At 56.2% G+C, this 20,361-nt stretch overlaps 1 protein-coding gene across 3 annotated transcripts; it reads left to right on the top strand.

Moving 5' to 3' along the window:
• The first annotated feature begins 196 nt into the window (after positions 1-196).
• On the top strand, positions 197-18,230 carry SLC66A1 (solute carrier family 66 member 1). Of its 3 annotated transcripts, none has more exons than XM_035019627.1 (8): positions 197-256; positions 3,910-4,078; positions 12,121-12,250; positions 12,785-12,872; positions 13,375-13,517; positions 13,638-13,730; positions 14,130-14,315; positions 14,481-18,230. In XM_035019627.1, exons 2-8 carry the CDS (start codon positions 3,915-3,917, stop codon positions 14,550-14,552), a joined length of 876 nt encoding a protein of 291 aa, XP_034875518.1. In that variant the 5' UTR covers positions 197-256; positions 3,910-3,914; the 3' UTR covers positions 14,553-18,230. The 3 variants fall into 3 exon arrangements, with proteins under 3 accessions (XP_034875518.1, XP_034875517.1, XP_034875519.1); XM_035019626.1 differs by having other exon boundaries at positions 203-256; positions 12,125-12,250; XM_035019628.1 differs by having other exon boundaries at positions 222-256; positions 3,913-4,078.
• Positions 18,231-20,361: the final 2,131 nt, after the last annotated feature.

Raw genomic sequence — 20,361 nt, 5'->3', positions numbered from 1 at the left:
CCGCCCACCCCGCCGCGGGGGTGGAGCCGGGAGGCGGCGAGAGAACCAGGACAGGCCGCGCGCCGCCCCACCACGCACGCTCGGTTCGCTCGCACCGTTCGCACCGCCCCCAGGGACTGTCAGCTCCGTGCGCGGCGCAGGAGGCGGAGCCACGCGGCTCAGGGACAGGGGCGGGGCGGGGCGGGGCTTCGGGTCAGCTGACCGAGGCTGTGCAGACAGAACCCAGAAGCCGGGACCGGCGGCTGATGTTGAGGCGGTGAGTTGGGTTTGAGGCTAGGGGCAAGCCCGAAGGCTGCGGGTGGGACTCTGGGCGTCGCTACCACATCTTTCCAACAACCTCTTCCAGCCCCTGGACCGTCTTGGGGCTTCTGTCCCCTCCTTGGGGCGCGAGATCCGGAGACGAGGCTCTGGGCCGGGATTAGGTGGCCCCTCGGGAACATACGTCCCCCTCCTGAGCATGGTCTCTCGGACCAGCCTGGCCAGGGTTTGGGGTCTGGGTCCTCTTTTCACCTTCTGGTTCTGGGGGACGGGCCCCATCGTTTCCAACGGCTTTGTTTTCCCCAGGGCAGGCAGGGGAGGGGGCCTCGCGGCGTTTGAGCGCTGACCCCAGCAGCTGCCCTGTCATTATCCCCGACAAACAGGCGGCCCGCGCTGGCCTTAGTCACCAGGCGGCCAAGGACCTGGAGGCCTGGAGCTGGTGGTAGCCACCAGCGGGGACTCCCCTCCCTTCCACATACGCCGAGGTTCTGCTGCGAATCCCAGATTGCCCTCTCCCCTCCTCAGGCCTGGGACAAGTTTTGAAGTGTGTACATGGGGAGGCTGGGTTTGGAAGTGTGAGGACTGGCTTGGGTCTTGTCCGTGCAACACTTAACCGAAAGCTGCTTTGCGCCAAGGACTGGGGGGAGGGTGGTGGAGGGACACACTACAACCAAAGCAGAGTAATAAGTGATCCCTGGCTATTATTGCTGAGTGTTTAATCTCTGCCAGGCACCCTTCTAATCCATTGGCCTGGATTATGTCATTTAATTCTGCAGTCGGTCTAGGAGGTGGGTATTTACCCATTGTACAGATTGGAATTCTGAGGCTCAGTCACTTGCTCTGGAATTCTATACTTGTGGGCATTAAGCAGGTCAGTTCCAGAGTGCTCTCTCCTCAAACTTAGGTCATCTGAGCTCACAGCTAGTTTCCTTCCTTCCCTCCCTTTCCTCTCTGTCTCCCTCTTTCTCTGTCTCCTCTCTTCCTCAGCACTGTCTGAACCTTTACTGTGCAGCTGGCGTTGCTGGCCCCAAGAGTCAGTCACGGCTAGGGTGAAGGGAGAGGTGTGGGCTTGAGGAGCAGGAGTAGCTGAGGACTGTGATAAGCATTCTTCAGATATGTGAAGGGGAAGGGAAGAGGTGACAGGTATCATCCAGCCAGCCTTTGCAAGGCGTCTTTGAGATGGCACGTTAGAACCCTGTCTCCTTACCAGGCCCTCCAGAGGGAGAAGGACACACTCCTAAGGGAAGAGACTATACGTGCAGAAGCCTGGAGGCCTGCCGCTTCCATGGGAAGCTTCCATGGGAAGCATTTCCCTGACTCAGCTTGGGTCCAGTAGAGGAGCTTGGGTGTGGCCTGAGATGCCTTCTCCATTGTAGGCTTTCTCAAAGCCTGGCCACATGCATCAGAATCAGCTGGGGTTGCCTTTTTTTTTTTTTTTTAAGATTTTATTTTTAAGTAATCTCTACACCCAACATGGGACTTGAACTCACAACCCTGAGATCAAGAGTCGCGTGCCTTACCGACTGAGCCAGCCAGGCACCCCTGGGGTTGCTTCTTAAACCCAAAGTCCCTGATCTGAAGTCCAGAGAGACACTGAGCCTGAATTCTGGGCATGTGCCCTGCGTGGTTCCAAGGCACCCACCTTTGCTGTGGTCCTTGTCAAACCTATGGATGCAGTCAAGCTTTGTTGCAACCCTGGACATCCATCCTCGAAGTGCTGTTTGACCAGGAGGTGGGCCCATTCCCAGAAGCCAGGCCTGGGGCCCAGGCTGGCTCCCTAGCTGGGTCAGAACCTCCAGATGATGGGCCCTGTGTGCAGCGGCCCCCAGAGGAAGGCCCCTTCTGGTCGGGATTCAGGCGTGTCTCAGAGTGTCCCGGGCTGCGCATATGCCCTGTGCAAGATCAGGGACCACCCACCCCATGCTCTGGGCCCTGTGAGCCAAGCTACAATCCTCCAGACACCCCCTTCCCTCACTGGGCATGTGTTCATTTCATTTCCTCCCTAACCTGGTGAAAAGGGGGGCGAGAGAGTGGCCTCAGGGTGGTTGAGCTCCTGGACTCTCATCCTCACAACAGCCTCCAGCATGGTTCGGTCAGGCCCGGGGCAGAGAGCCTTCCTTATGTGCATTTCATCTGCACCGCCAACCCCAAGGAGCCAGGGTCATCATCCGCATTTTACAGACAAGGCTCAGACAGGTTCCTCACTCGGCCAAGGTGACCCAGCCTTACCTGGGAAATGGGGGCAGTCTGCCCCACCTCACAGGGAAGTTACGAGGGTGGCTGTGTATTACGGTGATGAAAGGGACGGGCACACAGAATCTGTAAGAGGGCAACCGGGGGGAGCAAAAGGACTTGCTTTTTTTTTTTTTAAGATTTTATTTATTTGACAGAGAGAGAGAGAGTGTGTGCACAAGCAGGGGGAGCAGCAGGGAGAGGGAGAAACTGAAGGTAGCTGGAGAGAGCCTCAGTCTGGTGAGGAAAGCCTCTGAGCACGGGACAGGAAGGGGAAGCCTACCTTCTGGCTGCTGGGGAGCTTGGGCAGTCTGCCAGACCACAGGTGGGGTGGGGGGGGGTCTGCCGCATCCAGGGACAGAAGCGCCTGAGGCAGCATGGCAGGGTGGCCAGGAGCCGGGGTTTGAGTCCCCGTCCTGGCTTTGACTCCTGCCTCTGTCGCTTCCTGGCCGGGTGCAAGTCACTTCCCTGGTTCCTTGGATGTATCAGGAGCCCCCCCAACTCCCCTTCATGGAGTTGATAGGACAGAATGAGTAAGATGCCTGCAAGGTGCTTAGCCCAGAACTGGTGACGAGCTTCGTAATCAGGGGCTATATGGTGAGTCTCGCCTGGTAGAGATGGCACCATCTGGCTCTGCTTTCTCTTCCTTCTCTGGGACTGTCACACAGACCGTGACCGCTGTAATCACTGTGCAGGGTGCCCAGGCATCGGGAGGGGACTTTCCTGCCTGCTCCTGCTACCAGCCACTTTCTGGCTTTGTGGGTGGTGAGAATCGGCAGGAGGCTCCAGACTCCTCGCCAGCAGGCATCCCGCACACGCTGTTCCTGGAGAATTGTGCTTGAGTGCCGCACTTGAATCCCAGCTACCTGTGCAAGCCCTGGACCCACCTGGCCCTTATTCTCCAGGTGCCTCCTCTGACCCATGTTGGCGGGCAGTCCTACTTCAATGAGAGAATGTACTTAATGGGGCCTGGTCTCCCCGGATGTAATTTACAAAACAGGAGATCAGAAACAATGTAAACGTTGGAGGGTTGTAACAAAGTGAGCGGAGGGTTCACTGTATGAACTCATGTGACAGTCAGGACAACTATGAAGGAGGAGCTGTGATCACCCCTTTTACAGATGAGGGAACTGACGCACAGGGAGGCTGAGGCACTTGCCCAAAGTCGCAGCATTGAGGAGTGCAGCATTGAGTAGTGGCATCTACACACTTGTCCCTGACCGCAGATCGGGCCCTGTCCTTGCACAGGTCGTCTGTGTACTCGAAGCTGATTGTGCCCTTGGAGTTCAGAGGCTTGGTCCGGCCGCGTGATTAAAACTGGGGATGGGCGTAGCTGGGGGCGGGGCACAGGATCCAGACCTGCCAAGGCTAAAGGCCCCCTTCTCTTTCTCCCTGTACAACCCTCCCTGCATCCCGCAGCAGCCATGGTCTGGAAGAAACTGGGCTCCGGCAATTTCTCCGACTGCCCCAATGGCTCCCGCCAGTGGATATGGGACGTGTTTGGCGAATGTGCCCAGGACGGCTGGGACGAGGCCAGCGTGGGCCTGGGCTTGATCTCCATTGTCTGTTTTGCAGCATCCACCTTCCCGTGAGTAGTGGCCGGGGGGCGGGACCAGGACAGGGGGCGGGACCAGGACAGGGGGCGGGCTGGGGCGATGGCTTCAGGCACTGCCTGGAGGAGGGTCTGCCTGACCCGCCTTGGGCCTCTCCAGACTCAAGGCCAAATGTACTCCCACTCACTGATTTCCAGCCCACCCTGGAGGGCCCTGCCCTGGAGCCCACCCTAGGGCTCGCCTTGGCTGGGCAATGCCAACACACAGATGATAGTAACAGTATTAACCCTTAGTGCTGTTTATTCAGTGCACGCTACGTACCTCAGTTCTGAGCACTTGACATGTTTTTACCTCATTTAAGCCTCATAACCCTGTGAAATAAGTAGTTACTGTCCCTATTTATGAGGGAACAGAAAGCCAGAGAGACTAAGTCACTTGTTCTAGGTTGCATAGCTAAAAAGAAAGGAAGCAGAGGGGTGGGAGCGCTGACATGCCCCAAACACAGCCCTCGTCCTGTGGCAGTCTGGTGATGGAGTGGGCGAGCAGTGATTACAAGATGGTGTGACCACTGCTGTGATTGAGGAACGGGGACACACTGTGACCTGGGAGAGTCACTTTGCTGCTCTGTACCTCAGCTTCCTCATCTGCAAAATGGCAGTGTTGTTCCCGACCTCCCAGGGCTGCTGTGAGGATGGGACGAGGCGGTGTACGTAAAGCACGGGACTCGGGGCCTTTGCGCCATGTGGGCACAATCCCATGGCTGGACAGAGTGTGTGGGAGTCAGGGGCACGGGAGAGGTGAGGTCGAAGAGGTCACCAAGGGCCCTGTAATGTGAGGCTTCTCCACTGTTAGGAAATCGGCTCTTTATCCTGAGGGAGAAAGATAAGAGTTTAATCAGGAGCTCAACATTTTCTTAAAAATAGCTTTATGGAGAGATAGTCCACATACCGTGTAATTAGCCCATTTACATGTATAATTCAGTGTTTTTAGTGTATCTGCAGAGTCGTGTAACCAATGCCATAATCAGTTTTAGAATACTCTCATCACCCTAAAAAGACACCCCCAAAGAAATGAGTCATTCCTGATTTCCCCCGAAGCTCCCAGCCCCTGGCAACCAGCCGTCTACCTCCTGTCTCTGTGGATTTGCCAACTCTGGACATTTCCTGTAAATGGAATCATAGAGCATGTGAAAGACCAGCTTCTTTCACTTAACAGAACGACTTCAAGACTTACCTATATGCTGTAGCAGGTGTCAGGACCTCGTTCCTTTGCGCGTAACGTCCCAGTGTGTGATATGCCACCTTTTATTCATTCATTCACTGATGGATGTTTGGTCTGTTTCTACTGTGAACATTCAAGTGCAAGTTTTTGTGGGTACATATGTTTTTACTTCTCTTGGGTATATGCTTACGTAGTGAAATTGCTGGGTCATAGGGTAACTTTGTGTTTAATCTTTTTAAGGATTTTTTTTTTCTTAAGATTTATCTGACAGAGAGAGACACAGCGAGAGAGGGAACACAAGCAGGGGGACTGGTAGAGGGAGAAGCAGGCCTCCCGCGGAGCAGGGAGCCTGATGCGGGGCTCGATCCCAGGACCCCGGGATCACAACCCGAGCCGAAGGCAGATGCTTAGCGACTGAGCCCCTTTTTTAAGGATGTTTAAAAAACATTATTAAGCCCTGGTTTCATGACTCAGCCTAACCTTAATGACATCATTTGGGGCCCCTGGTTTTCTTTTTCTTTTTCTTTTTTTCTAGATTTTTTTTTTTTTTAAATAATCTCTACACCCGACATTTGGCTCAAACTCACAACCCGGAGATCGAGATCGGGAATCACGTGCTCCACAGACTGAGCCAGCCAGCTGGGCGCCCCCTTGTGGTTTTCTTTTTCACAGGGAACTGTCAGACTTTTCCAAAGAGGCTGTACCATTTTCCATTCCCTCCAGCCGTGTGTGAGGTTCCAATGTGTCCATATCCTCATCAATGCGTATTTTCTTTTTTTCTTTTTTTTTTTAAGATTTTATTTATTTATTTGACAGAGAGAGACACAGCGAGAGAGGGAACACAAGCAGGGGGAGTGGGAGAGGGAGAAGCAGGCTCCTGGCCGAGCAGGGAGCCTGATGCGGGGCTCGATTATGACCTGAGCCAAAGGCAGACGCTTAACGACTGAGCCACCCAGGCGCCCCCAATGCGTATTTTCTATGTGTATTATTATAGCCATCCTAATGGGTTGGAAGTGTTATCGTGTTGTAGTTTATGATTTGAATTTGCCTGACGGCTAGTGATGTTAAGTAGCTTTTCAGGTGATTTTTGGCCGTTTGTATATCTTCTTTGGAAAAAGGACTGTTCAGATCCTTTGCCTATTTTTCAGTTGGATTATTTGCCCTTTTGTTGTTGAGTTGTAAGAGTTCTTTTAAAGATTTTATTTATTTATTTGAGAGAGAGAGCGCGCACCAATGGGGGGATGGGCAGAGGCAGAGGGAGAAGCAGGCTCCCTGCTGAGCAGGGAGCCCGATGCAGCGCATGATTCCAGGACCCTGGGATTGTGACCTGAGCTTAACTGACTGAGTTACCCAGGCGCCCCTGAGCTGTAAGCGTTCTTTATATATTCTGGATACGGCAGCCTCATGATCTGCAACCATTTTCTCCCCTTCTGTGGGTTCTCTTTTCACTTTCTTGATTGCATCCTTTGAAGCGCAGAAGTTCTACATTTGGATGATGTACAGTTTATCTCTTTTTTCTTTTTTGCTTGTGCTTTTGGTGTCGTATCTAAAAAAACATTGTCGCGGGGCGCCTGGGTGGCTCAGTCGTTAAGCGTCTGCCTTCAGCTCAGGTCATGGTCCCAGGGTCCTGGGATCGAGCCCCACATCGGGCTCCCTGCCCTGCGGGAAGCCTGCTTCTCCCTCTCCCACTCCCCCTGCTTGTGTTCCCTCTCTCGCTGTGTCTCTCTCTGTCCAATAAATCTTTAAAAAAATTTAAAAAAATAAAAATAAAAAAACATCGTTGCCTAATCCAAGTAACAGAGATTTTTTTTTTTTTTTAAAGATTTTATTTGTTTGACAGAGAGACACAGCGAGAGAGGGAACACAAGCAGGGGGAGTGGGAGAGGCAGAAGCAGGCTTCCCGCGGAGCAGGGAGCCCGATGCGGGGCTCGATCCCAGGACCCTGGGACCATGACTTGAGCCAAAGGCAGATGCTTAACGACTGAGCCACCCAGGCACCCCCCAAGTAACAGAGATTTACCCTGATTGTAACCGGGGTGCAGGGGCGCAAGACCATCGGGCTCTGGGGGCGGGGGGCGCCCAGCCAGATTAAGTTCAGCCACTCGCCACTGACAAAATCCAAAGGCAGAGACATGAGTGGTGGTGAAACGAGAAAGGAATTTATTTCTGTGAGGCCAACACCGGGGAAACCACAGACTGGTGTTTCCAAGACTGTCTCCCAAGTGCTGATGATACTTCCAGAATTATATAAGGAAAGCGAGGGACAATGGTCAGTGGGTACACGCAGGGGCGCGGGGAAGTCAGGTGGGTCATTGTCTTGGGCTTAGTCCCTCCGGGTCTTCCGGACGTGGGGCAGTCCTTGTTGCTTCAGCGGGTAGTTTCGGTTCCCTTCCTGGGATGCTTTGTGCACAGGGTCTTTTGCCTGAGTTAAGGGATAAGCTAGAAAGAAGAACTTAATCAATTAGAAAGTTTGAGGTCAAGGAGCGCTGGGGTGGCTTAGTCAGTTAAGCCTCCGACTCTTGATTTTGGCTCAGGTCTTGATCTCAGGGTGGTGAGTTCAAGCCCTGTGCTAGGTGCGGCGTCTACTTAAAAAAATATATATAGAACTTTGAGGTCGAAATGAAGGTAGTCAAGCTCTCTTGCATTATCTTTTTCTGTAACAGTTTCAGAGCTTTGCCTCATTCTGACACCAGTGTCCATGTGTGTTTTTTCCCACACCACCAAGCATCTAATGCCATCAGACACTATCTTCCGTGGGACGGCATCAGATCCCACAGGTGAAGGGCTCAGTCCCACAAGACTGCCCCTCCCCCTCCTGATGTCAGTCACAAGTTCAGGTTGTCACTTCTGCTTCTGATTGGTGTAGACCACTATAGACTGGAGGTCCCAACAAACCCCCTACCTGCTTTTGATTAATTTGCTAGAGCGGCTCACAAAAATCAGAGAAACATTTGACTCACAAGATCACTGGTTTATTACGAAAGGATACAGGGAACAGCCAGATGGAAGAGATGCACAGGGCAGGGGGTGCAGACAGGGGCATGGAGCTTCCGGTTCCTCTCCCAGTGTGCCATTCTCCCTGAACCTCTGCACATTCACTGGCCCAGAAGCTCTCCGAACCTGTCCATTTGAGTTCTTCTGGAGGCTTCACTGCACAGGAATGATTGATGACATCACTGGCCGTTGGCGATTGAACTCCATCTCCAGCCCCTCCCCTTCCCCAGAGGTCAGGAAAATGGGACTGAAAGTTCTAAGGGTTTAATCACATCATGGCAGCCAGCCCTCATCTTTAGGTGACCCAGAGGCTTTCCAAAAGTCACCTCATTAACTAACAAAAGGCATCTTTATTGCTCAAATCACTTAGGAAATTCCAAGAGTTTTAGGAACTTTCTGCCAGGGATGGGGTGAAGACCAAATATATGTCTGTCTGCCTTCCTTCCTTCCTGAGGGGAGAGGGAGAGAGAGAATCTTAAGCAGGCTCCAAGCCCAGCGTGGAGCCCGAAGTGGGGCTCGATCTCAGGACGCTGAGATCATGACCTGACCCAAAATCAAGACTCTGATACTTAACCAACTGAGCTACCCGGGTGCCCCTATGTTTCTTATTGTAAATCACAATATAACAAATTAGCTTTTAAATTTAGGTCTGTTAAAAAACAAAATTACCCTGATTAAATTTGAAGACACAATTGGTGTTGTTAAGCCATTCATGAATTGGGCAGCATCCCATCTAGCAAATAGAGAGATGTTCTAAGGAGTTTTATAAAATGGAAGGTTTTTATAGGAAAGAGGGTGGGGCAAGAAATTATTAGCAAAAAAAAAAGGGATTATATCAGGCAAGTTCATTTTCCTGCAGGGGGGTCTTAGTAGATGATCTCATCTTCCTTTGTGGGGGATGGCGAGGGCCCATGTGACAGATGACCTCATTGCTACTGACCAGAAAATTCCTGACCAATTAAGACTACATTCCTGGGGGAGGTTGAAATGTGATTAGGTTTGTTATTATGCCCCTGTTCGGTGATTTGGCTTAAGTGACTCCATCTTGGGCCTGTGGTTTTCTTTTTAATGGGTCTTTGATACAGTTTGAGTTATATTTTATATATGGTGTGGGGTAGGGGTCCAGTCTCATTCTTTTGTATGGAGATAACCAGTTGTCCCAGTACCATGCGTTTCAAAGACCCTTCTTTCCCCCATGGAATTATCCTAGTACCTCATTGTGGACTTGACATTTTTTTTTTTTTTAAGATTTTATTTATTTATTCATGAGAGAGAGAGAGAAGCAGAGGGAGAAGCAGGCTCCCAAGGAGCAGGGAGCCCGATATGGGACTCGATCCCAGGACCCTGGAATCATGACCTGAGCTGAAAGCAGATGCTTAATCGACTGAGCCCCGCAGGCGTCCCTGGAAATGTGTGTGGTTTTTTTTTTAAAGATTTTATTTATTTATTCATGAGAGACAGAGAGAGAGAGAGAGAGAGAGAGGCAGAGGGAGAAGCAGGCTCCCAAGGAGCAGGGAGCCCGATGCGGGGCTCGATCCCAGGACCCTGGGATCATGACCTGAGCCAAAGGCAGACGCTTAACCGTCTGAGCCACCCAGGCGCCCGGACTTGACATTTTTATTGAATTAGCTTGTTCCTGAGGCCACAGTAGGTATGTTGAAAGTAAACAAAACAGATGCCATCCTTGCCTTTGCAGAGCTTCCATTCCAGCTACCTTTAAAAGGCAGTCAGGGAGTCACAGGGAAGAAGGACTGGCAGGACAGGGAGTGAGACTGGAGGCAGGGAGGCCACCTTGGAGGCCATGGAAGCCATCCAGCAAGGAGCGATATCGGGGGCATTGGAGATGCCCTGTATAGGCTGACTGGACAGGTGTGGGTGACCGCTGGAGGCCGAGGGAGAGAGACGCCCTGTTCCAGAGTGAGAGCCTGCTCTAGGACTATCTGAGGAGCTGGCTGAGGCTTCCCCTTCCTGCCATGACATAATGTTGGCCCTGCGTGAGCCTGGCTGATGAACCAGTGAGGGGGGTCAGAGGCCTGGGAGAGAGCCCCAGGTGACAGCAGGAAGGGCAGCTGCCTTCCTGCTCCTCCTCAGGACTCAGCCTTTCTTGGGTATGATAAAATCACTTTCCCTGCAATTTCATGGAGACTTGCCAAGTCACATGTCCTAGAAGGGGCTTTAGGGGCCATAGGCTAGACCTTAATTAGAGGCCTCCCTGGTGCCAGGCCTGAGCTGGACACTATCCCTGCCCTCAGGAGGCTTGAGTCCAGGAGGGACAAGGATGTCCTGTGTTACAAAGGAGGAAGTAGAGGACACTGGCAAGCTGTGTCCAGGAAGGCCATGGGGAGGAAGTGACGTTTCCTGAGCCATGAAAGACAAAGAGGAGGGAGTGGGCTGGCTGCCTGCCAATGAAGAGACTGGAGAAAGGGAAATAAGTCCTGGTGGAGGGGGCAGGGCCGAGGGATAGCTGGCCCTGGGGGCCTCCCCAAATAGCAGGGGAAGGCTCCGAATGCTTGTGGGGAGCCTGGGGTTTTAAAAAGATCCTTGAGAGGGAGCAGAGTCAAGGGGAACCAGGCTTGGATAGGAGACAGGCGTGTGGACGGGGTGTTTGTGCAAGGGGGTGTCTTCACAGGAGGAGGAGAAGGAAGTTTGGCCATGGGAAGATCAGGGCCATACCTGGCTTTCTCAGTTTCTGACTTGGGTGTTGTGGGGGATGAGGTGCCATTTAGTCCCCTTTTATTTAAAAACACACAGACGAGGGGCACCCGGGTGGCTCAAGCGGTTAAGCAGCCCACTCTTGGTTTCAGCTCAGGTCATGGTCTTGGTTGTGAGATCGAGCCCTGAATCAGGCTCTGTGCTCAGTACTGACTCTGCTTGGGATTCTCTCTCTCTCTCTCTCTCCCTCCCTCTCTCCCTCCCTCCCTCTGCCCCTCCCCCTGCTCATGCTCTAGCTCTCTCTCAAATCAATAAATCTTTAAAAAAGTTTAAAAAGATTCTTTCTCTCCCTCTGCCCTCCCCCGCTCTCTCTCTCTCTCTCTCTCTCTCTCAAAATAATAATAATAAATAAATATACAGAGGATTAAACAGAAAAAGAGTAAATGGCAGTTGCGTGAAGGTTCGGAGGGACTGGAGAGGGAGGGGCTGGGTCTGTCGGGCTGTAATTCTGGTTCCAAGCCTCCCTGTGACCTGACTGGCCCAGGGCGTTCTGCAGGACCGAAAGAGTTAATATGCACAAAGGGCTCAGAACTCTGCCTGAGGCCCGTTACCTGTGGCCTGTTGTCAGCACTGAGCTCATGCTGACACTTGGCCTTTGAGAAAACAACCAGAATATCCAAAGCCACAAGCCATGGGGCTCTCCGGGGGGCCATCCCGCCCTGCCCCATTGCCCTTTGAAGGTCACTGTGGTTTGGCCCATCTTATCATCATCATCAACCGCTCCTGGAGATAGGGCAGCGCCGGGCTGTGGCTCCCTGCCACCACCACTGTCCTTTCACACACACACCCCCCCCCCCCCCCCGCTTCCCCTCCACTGAAGAAAGAATGCAGGGTCCTTGTGACGTGGTTCTCTTCGTGGAGCACGGCGGGGGCTGGGGGGTGGGGTGACACAAACTCCAGGTCCCCACTGGGAGACTCTAGGGTGCTCTGGAGGGGAATCTGAGCAATGCTATGGATGACTCTGGAAAGATGCACCTGCCGTAGAGTTCCCTGGTTGGAAGAGAATCCGCTGGTAAGAACCCCCAAAGGGCACCGAAAGGTCCTGCGGCTCCCGCCTGCCGGCAGCATGGGCTCACAGGCGACTTCCCTGCTTCCCCGGCCCGGGCCCCCTCCTGCCCTGAGCCCGCGTCTTCTTCCTCCTTGGCCGCAGCCAGTACATCAAGGCCTGCAGGACAGGCAACATGGACCAGGCGCTGTCTCTGTGGTTCCTTTTGGGCTGGATCGGAGGAGACTCCTGCAACCTCATTGGCTCCTTCCTCGCTGACCAGCTGCCCCTGCAGGTGGGTCAGACCAGGGGTGGGGCGGGCCACCGAGGACGGCCACGGCAGAGGGAGGGCCCCACACTGGAGAGAGCGCCCTCCGCCCCGCCGTGCAGCGTGACAGGCAGCTGGTCGATACCCTTCTCCGGGCCTCAGTTTCCCCATCTGCGAAACGAGCACGTCAAACCAGAGGATGGCTCTGGGGTGCCGAGGTCCTGACTGAGCTGCCAGGGTGTGGGGCCACAGAGGAGGACAGGTTTCCCTTGGGGGGAGCCGGGGGTGCGGGTGGCAGGTGCCAGGAATCCCAGCCAGGAGTCCATCGTCTTCCCCAGCGGGACGGTACCGTCGTCGCGGCTCCTGTGCCCGGCCACGCCGGAGCCCTCCCTTAACCGCTGAGTGCCCCTCTGTCCCGGCGAGGTGCACCCGCCCCCTGTCCTCCCTCTGTCCCTGGGGGCCCGCTGCCGGCCTGCTCTCGAGTTCTGCCGGCTGGATGCCGATGAGGAGACCGGAGGGCAGGGGGTGAAGTGGGTCGGTTGGGCTGCGCCTCTCTTGCAGAGCTACACAGCGGCGTACTACGTGCTGGCCGACCTGCTGATGCTGGCCCTCTACTTTCACTACAAGTTTAAGAAGCGCCCCTCTCTGCGTGAGTGTGGGGAGCGGGCGGCGGGAGGCCCGGGAGCGTGGGAGGCAGTGGGCTTCGCACCGCAGCGTCCGGCCCACACCGCCGAGCCTGCGCCCGCAGCCCCGGGCGGCCGGGACGGGGGCCGGACCACGGGGGCTGCTCTTTCTTCCCTTGGGTCGCATCCCACAATCGTGGCTTCAGCTGCTCCTCTGTACCTGGCCCTGGGCTTGGACACAGGTCACCGCTGCCCCTGAGGATTGAGGAGGGGCGGGAGTCAAGGTCAGAGGGAGGCACTTGTCTGCTCTGGGTGACCCCCTCCTGCCCTTGTCTCTCCTTTACAACCCTAGGAGAAGGGTGCTATTATTACACCCATTCTACAGAGGAGGCATTAAAGCTCAGAGAGGTCAGGTTCCTTGCCCAGAGTCACACAGCCGCCAAAGGGCAAGGCCAGGACTCAAGGCCTGGTCTGTTTGCTGCCACTGGTACCTGACCCCGATCGGCTTCCCTCCTGTCTCCTGTCCAGGGTCTACCCCCATCAATTCCGTGCTGCTCTTCATCCTGGGGGTGCTGTGTGCCTTCCCGCTGCTGAGGACCGCTGGCCCGGTGGCTGCCCCGAGGGAGGTCTTCCGGGGCCGCACGCTCCTGTCAGTGGAGCCGGGCAGTAAGGTGCGGTGTGGGTCAGTGCCGGGGGGTGCGGGCTGGGGACCGGCCCGTCCCGAGGGAGCGGGGATCGCGCGCTGCACCTCTGGCCCCTCCCGGGCCCTGAGCAGCCCCCTGCCCTCTCAGCCCTTCACTCGGCAGGAGATCATCGGCTTCGCCATCGGCTCCGTCTCCAGTGCGCTCTACCTGCTGTCCCGGCTGCCTCAGATCCGCACCAACGTGAGCCCGGGGCAGGGGCGGGGCCGCCGGGGCGAGGGGCGGGGTCTTTGGGCAGCAGGTGTGGCTTCAGACCGCCGGTCCGGTCGGCTTAAGTGAATCCAGTTCTCCAGGCCTCAGTTTCTGCCCCTGGGCAGTGGGCCGATGAGGCCGGCTCGAGGGACACGGGTGTCCCGTGTGTGTCTCAGAGAAGCAGCGGGTCAGGTGAGGAGGCCGGGCCCGGCCCACAGTGCTGAGGGATGGGGAGAAAGGGGCGCGGTGGGCCCGGGGAGGCTGGCGGGGCGGCCCGTCTCCCGCGGACCGGGCGCTCGGTGACCAGCGCGCTCAGGGCGTGCCCCGTGGACGGGGCAGCGTGACAGGAACCCTGGCCGAGGCCTCTGACCCCAGCCCCCTCACCCCCAGTTCCTGAGGAAGTCAACGCAGGGCGTCTCCTACTCGCTGTTCGCCCTGGTGATGCTGGGGAACACGCTGTACGGGCTGAGCGTGCTGCTCAAAAACCCCGCGGCGGGCCAGAGCGAGGGCAGCTACCTGCTGCACCACCTGCCCTGGCTCGTGGGCAGCCTGGGCGTGCTGTTGCTCGACACCGTCGTATCCTTCGGGGGGGCGGGGCAGCCCGGCAGGGCCGGGGGCGGGGGGGCGGGGCAGCCCGGCAGGGCCGGGGGCGGGGGGGGGGCAGTCCAGAGGGAGCCAGGGCCCCCGGGGGCACGGCGTCCCCGCCTCTGCTCGGTTTGGCCTTGATGTTGGCCCCTCCAGATCTCCATACAGTTCCTGGCGTACAGGGACGCGGCCACCTCCTCGGAGCGTCAGCCCCTCCTCCCCAGTTGACCCGGACCCAGGCCAAGCCCGGGACTGCGGGGCCCTCCAGATGCCGCTCCCAGGAAGGGTCAAGTGTGGGCAGACACGGTGCTGCTGACTCTGGACTGGCCGTGGAGGTGCCCGGGGGCGCCTTGAGGGCCTGGCCCAGCCGCCGCCCCCACCTCGGAAACCTCCTGGCCCACTCTTCCAGGAACCCTGACTGGCTGACTCTTCAGGGACGGGGAGCGAGAGGGGTGCAGGGGCCAGCCCCCCCCCCCCCCGAGTCTGAGGCTGCTGTCCTTGGGAGCCTCGAGGGAGGGGCTGCAGCGGAGACCTCGGCCCCCCCGAAGGCAGTGGGCGCCCCTCGACCCACCTCCCTCCATCTGCCTGCACACCCCCTGGAGCGGGGTGCACCTGCAGCCGGGTGTCCCCAGGGCTGTCCCGTTGACTGCAGACAGCCCAGTAAACGGTACCTCCCAGCGAGGCCTCTTTCTGTTGCTCCTTCCCCGAGGTGCTGTGGTCTGGGCTGCTCTGGGCAACAGCGGGGCACGGGGATCTGGGCCCCAGCTTCCGGGTCCCAGGTGGGGGCCTGGAGGTCGGGATATGGCAGAGCCGAGCAGGAGCGGACTGCCCAGCCTCCGGGGGGCCTCGGGTTTTCTCACCGGCTTCTCTGTAACAGACCCCACACCTGGGGGTGAGGAGGCAGCAGCGAGAATGACAGGGTCCCGGCCCCTCAGTGCTCAGGAAGAAGCAGGATAGTTAAAGGTTCAGATCTTAGTTCTGCCTCTTTGCTTCTCTGTGCCTCAGTTACCTCATCTGTGAAATGGGATGTATGTTATAAGATGGTGCAATTAGCGGAGGTTAGCCCCGAAGTCTGGCATGTGGTAAGCGCGCCATAAAGGTTCGCTTTGATAATTTTCAGTTGGAGGAGAGGCACTTCCAGATCTCCCCTCAGATCAGGGAGACCTTCCTGGAGGAGGTGACATGCAGAAGGCCGGGCAGGAGATAACTGGGGAGAAGTGGGGGGTGTGGCAGGCAGGAGGAAGGAGGTGCAAGAGCAGTGGGAAGGGAGGAGAAGAGGGCAGGGCTCAGCCCTGAGTTCCAGTCCTGGGCCGCAACCTCACTTCGTCTCCCTGACCCCGTTCTGAGTCCACTTGTTGGCCATGACCCTGTGCGTGCCTGAGGGGCTGGTCAGGGAGAGAAGCTGTGGCTCAGGCTTTCTGAATCTCCTCTACCTGCCCCGGGGACGGCGGGGAGCTCGGCAGTGGGGTCTGCAGCCCGGTCTGGTGCCGCGTGGATGGGCCGAGTGCAGCCTCCACCAGCCCAGGCTGCGCTGGGCACCGGGAGGGGGGTGACCCCAGCTCCGGTCCTTGTCCTTGTGGAGGGAAGCTGGCTGCCGGGCCCTGGGGGTAAGGGCTTTGACCAGAAGGTACAAAGTGCCATCAGAATGAGGAGACTCCCCAGGGAAGGCCTCACGGAGGAGGGGCCCGGGAGCTGAATCCTGAAGGCGGAGGGACGTCAGGAAGGGGCAAGGGTGTGTGCACGGGCCTGAGCTGGGGTCGCTGCAAAGCCAGGCTGAGTGTAGACAGGGTCGTGGGGCCGGGGCCAGGGCGCACAGCAGGTCAGGGGAGAGAGGGCAGGAATTGGGGTCCGGCAGACCAGGGAGAGCCTCCTCTGAGGCACAAGTGGGCAGTGAGGCCAAGTCGGGCCAGTGTCCCCCGGGCCCGTCCTGGGTCATGCCTGCGGAGTGCCGTGTGTACCCCCGCACGGGGCTGATGTTTGTTGAGCGCTTGCCGTGTGCTGGGCTGGTCGGTGCAGTTGGGATGGCCAGTAGACAGATGGAAGACAGGCTCTGAGGGATTAAGCGGCTTGCTCGAGGTCGAGCAGCTTTTCAAACCCCATTCCGTCCCTCCGCTGCAGGGACCGTCCCCCACCTGGCCGGGACTGGGGCTCTCGGGGTCCAGAGATCGGGGCCGCGCGCCGCCCAGCTTCCCCTCGCTCCCAGGGGCGGCCCAACCCTGTGGGGCTCAGGCTCCCTTCCCACTTCCTCGAGCCGCCGGCCCCGTCCCAGGCGAAGGTGCCCCCGGGCCCCAGCTGTCTTGGGCCTGGGCCTGGTTCAGGTGCCCTCTGCCAGGCAGTGGCTGGCTCCACGCAGGGCCGTGACCTCGCTTGACGCCAGTTACCAGGGGCTCCCTCATATGGCAGCGAGAGCCCCAAGGGCCGGCGCAAGTCAGAGCTGCGGGGAGGAGATGGAGCAGCGCAGCCCTGCCCTTCGGAAGCCCTCACGGGGGCGACCTCATCCCTTCCCACGGGCAGCACCGGGTCGTCCGTGGGGTGCCGGCTCTTGCTTTCCAGCACTGCCCAGTGGGCTGCTTCCTCCTCAGGAAGCCCCCGGTCTGATGGCTGGGGCCCGGGCCTGGGCAGGCCCTGTCTGATGGAGGAGGAAGAGGAGTGCTCGCGCCCCAGCCCCCGGCACCGGGCGGCATTAGCTTCTCCAGGGCCCGGGCCTCCCCAGCTGACGGATCCGCTCATTCCACCCCACTGATGGGGCCTCATGGAGGGGAGAGGTGCTCCAGGGGACCCCCTTCCTCCCCAGGGCGCAGGCCTCTTATCTCGCTGCAGGCGGGGGGTGGCCCAAAGGGATGAGCCCCGCCTTACACCCGTCCTCCCGCCTGACTTTGCGAGGGCTCAGTGGAGGTCTGCATCTAGGTTTCAGGCCCAGGCTCAGCCAAGAAAGGGGCACCGCCCTGGTCACTTGTCAGTTGTCCTTGTCCGGGAGGGATTCTCCCTCTGGACACGCATGGGGAGCAGGAGGCTGGGCCAGTCACCCCTAAAGAGCCCTCCCTTGGCGGTTCATATTTTAACTATTGAATGAGATGCCGGGTGCGCAAACGCCTCACACAGCGCCTGGTCCCAGTGTCCCCCCCCACCCCGAATCCTGGGGGGGCAGGAAAAGCTGGCTGGCGGGCAGGTGGCAATCTCCTACAAAACAGAAGGAAGGGCCCAGCGTTCCCGTCCTCAGCATGTGGCCCCAGGCCCTCCCAGCCCGGGATTATTCAGCAAGCGTGAGACTTCTTAAGCCACAGCTTGGACATGGCCTTTAGTCCCCAAAGCTGAGAAAGGGGAGCAGCCCACAGCTCACTCCCCTCCCCTCTTTACTTCTTCTGCTGTTGGACTTGGCTTTCACTGTTGCTGAATGGAGGGACCGCAGAGGCTGCTGGGTAGACAGCCACGTGCTGAGACCTAACTACCTGCCCCAACTTGCACACCCTAACCTGATCAGGTTAGTGTTAGCCCCGTGGTGGGGAGTGGGGATCGCCTGCTGCTGCAGTTGACTCCATTCACTTGAAAACTACTGATCAGTCCCCCAGCCCTGTGACAGCCCTGAGGACACAGCCACCCCCTGGGATCTCTGTGCCCGGCACATAGAAGTGCTCCGTAAAGATTATTTTTATTCATCAGCACTTCCCCACCTCCACCCCAGCATGGGCAGACTTCTGTCCTGCTCACCCAGTACACAGTAGGTGCTCAGTAGACGTTTGAGTGAGTGAGTGAATGCCCGAAACAACGTCCCTCAAGGAGCCCTCAATCTGGTGAAGGAGACCGGCGTGTCACTCACACACAACTACTGAATTTGTACACTCAACATGGGGGAAATGTATGGTGTATGAGATCTAGCTCAATAAAACTATCTGGAAAAAGATCAAATCAGAGATTTTAAGTTCGCATGGGAAGTTATGGGTATAAGAATATATTGCATCTTGCAACATTTCTACTAATTTATAGTCCTTACAAAATGACCCAAATGCCTAATATGCGTAAGACTGAAGGATTCTGTTCACTGGACCGGTTCAAAGATCTGTATGTATGTGACAATAGTCTGTTCATTCTCGGAAGCATTAATTGAGCATTTACACTGAAAAATTGCCCAAGAATGGGGCGCCTGGCTGGCTCAGTCGGTGGAGCGTGTGACTCAATCTTGGGGTCGTGATTTCAAGCCCCACATTGGGTGTAGAGATTACTTAAATAGAAACTTTAGGGATGGGGCGTCTGGGTGGCTCAGTCGGTTAAGCGTTTGCCTTCGGCTTAGGTCACGATCCCAGGATCATGGGATGGAGCCCTGAGAGACATGTGTTGGGCTCCCTCGTCAGCGGGGAGCTCGCTTCTTCCTCTCCTGTTGCTCTCTCTCTCTCTCTCAAATAAAATCTTTTTTTAAAAAGTTGCATAAAAAAGGTAGAGAACAGTGGTAGGAGTGTGTGTCTATGAAGTAATATTTTTTTTAAAGATTTATTTGAGAGAGAGAAATAGAGCACTCGTGTGGGGGGAGGGGCAGAGGGAGAGGGACAAGCAGAAGGACAAGCAGACTCCGTTGCTGAGCGCAGAGTCTGATGCAGGGCTCAATCTCACAACCTCGAGATCATGACCCGAGCCGAAATCAAGTCGGGACGCTTCACCAACTGAGCCACCCAGGCGCCCCTAAAGTAATATTTTGAAAGACAGAAAATAATTTAAGAATGGAAAGTTAAAACATTAAAAATATTTGTACATTTCTATATATTTTAGAAACTTAATTTCTTTATGAGTTTATATAAAATAGTTAGTATTCTGAACTTCATTTTTTAAAAAAGTGGAGTGTTGGTGAGGCGAATTATAACCGAAGTTTTTGTGAAACAAAAATAGCACCAGCTCGTTTTAAAGAAATTACATTTAATAGATCATCTGCTTCCTAAGGGCAGAAGAGAGAATTGCAAACTCAGTGACAAAACCCTCAGTCCAAATATTTGCAGTGAAGCTGGTAGGTTCTGGTTGAAGTAACAACCTGACAAGGTATGATTAAGTAATCTGGTTTTCCTTCTGAAGATTTTACAAATTTTAGTTATACTGAGAAAATGATGAAGCATTTTTACTTCTATGATAGGTAATTTTTAACATTTATTTAACTTACTGTTTGGAATGAGGGATCGGTTCTTTTTAAAAAATTGGAAGCTTTTGGGCACCTGGTCGGGGGGTGCTCAGTCGGTGAAGCGGCCGACTCTTGGTTTCAGCTCAGATCATGATCTCGAGGTCGTGGGATCGAGCCCCCCGCGTTGGGCTCCTGGCTCAGCGTGGACTCTACTCCTTTCTCCCCGGCTCGTGCTCTCTCTTAAATAAATAAAATCTTAACATTTTGAAGTATTTGCTCTAAAGTTTCATCACCAAGAGAACAGGAGGAAAAGATGCTCTTCTGGAATTCTAAACCGGGCAGGAGGGGCCAGCCAGGGGTAGTGGGGCCAGCAGGTGGGGGTGCACATCCTGCCCCCTGCTTCCTGTGAAGTGGGGGTAGATGGGTCGGTGCCAGTGCCGGCCCCCAGGAGCCCTCTTTCCTTAGGGTTCGCTGGTTGCCAGGAGCGGAAGCCCACTCGCCAAGCCAGCAACGCACACAGCTGTCGGCAGGCTGTGCGGGGCTCACGGGGGGAGGGAAAAGGTGAACCAGTGGCTTCTGGAAAGACAGAGGCCAAGTCGGCTCCGGGATCCCGGGAGTAGGAAACCTTCCCTGTGGGCATGAAACTCTCTCCTCTCAGTCTCTCCTGCGAGAACCGAACTGCCCTGCCAGGGGGAGGGCCCACGTGACTGCACTGGGAGTTGGTGGCACCAGGGAGACCCGGTCCGCAGTGCCCACGCCCCCCAGTGGCCACTCAATGATGCGAACAAATGACAGTATGGACACAGGAAATCTTGGAATCTGGGGCCCCAGAAGGACCTCAGCAAAGGCTCCAAGGGGCTGGCTTGTCAAAACCACAGCGAGGGGCCGGAAGGACCGTGGACAGCCCTGCTTGCCCACCTGAGCCCTCACGCGCTC

This window comes from Mirounga leonina, unplaced genomic scaffold (assembly GCF_011800145.1).
Source record: "Mirounga leonina isolate KUSES-001 unplaced genomic scaffold, KU_Mleo_1.0 Mir_173, whole genome shotgun sequence".
NCBI classification, from domain to species: Eukaryota; Metazoa; Chordata; class Mammalia; order Carnivora; family Phocidae; genus Mirounga; species Mirounga leonina.
Note: the sequence above shows the minus strand (reverse complement) of the source record. Positions and strands in the feature narration are given on the sequence as shown.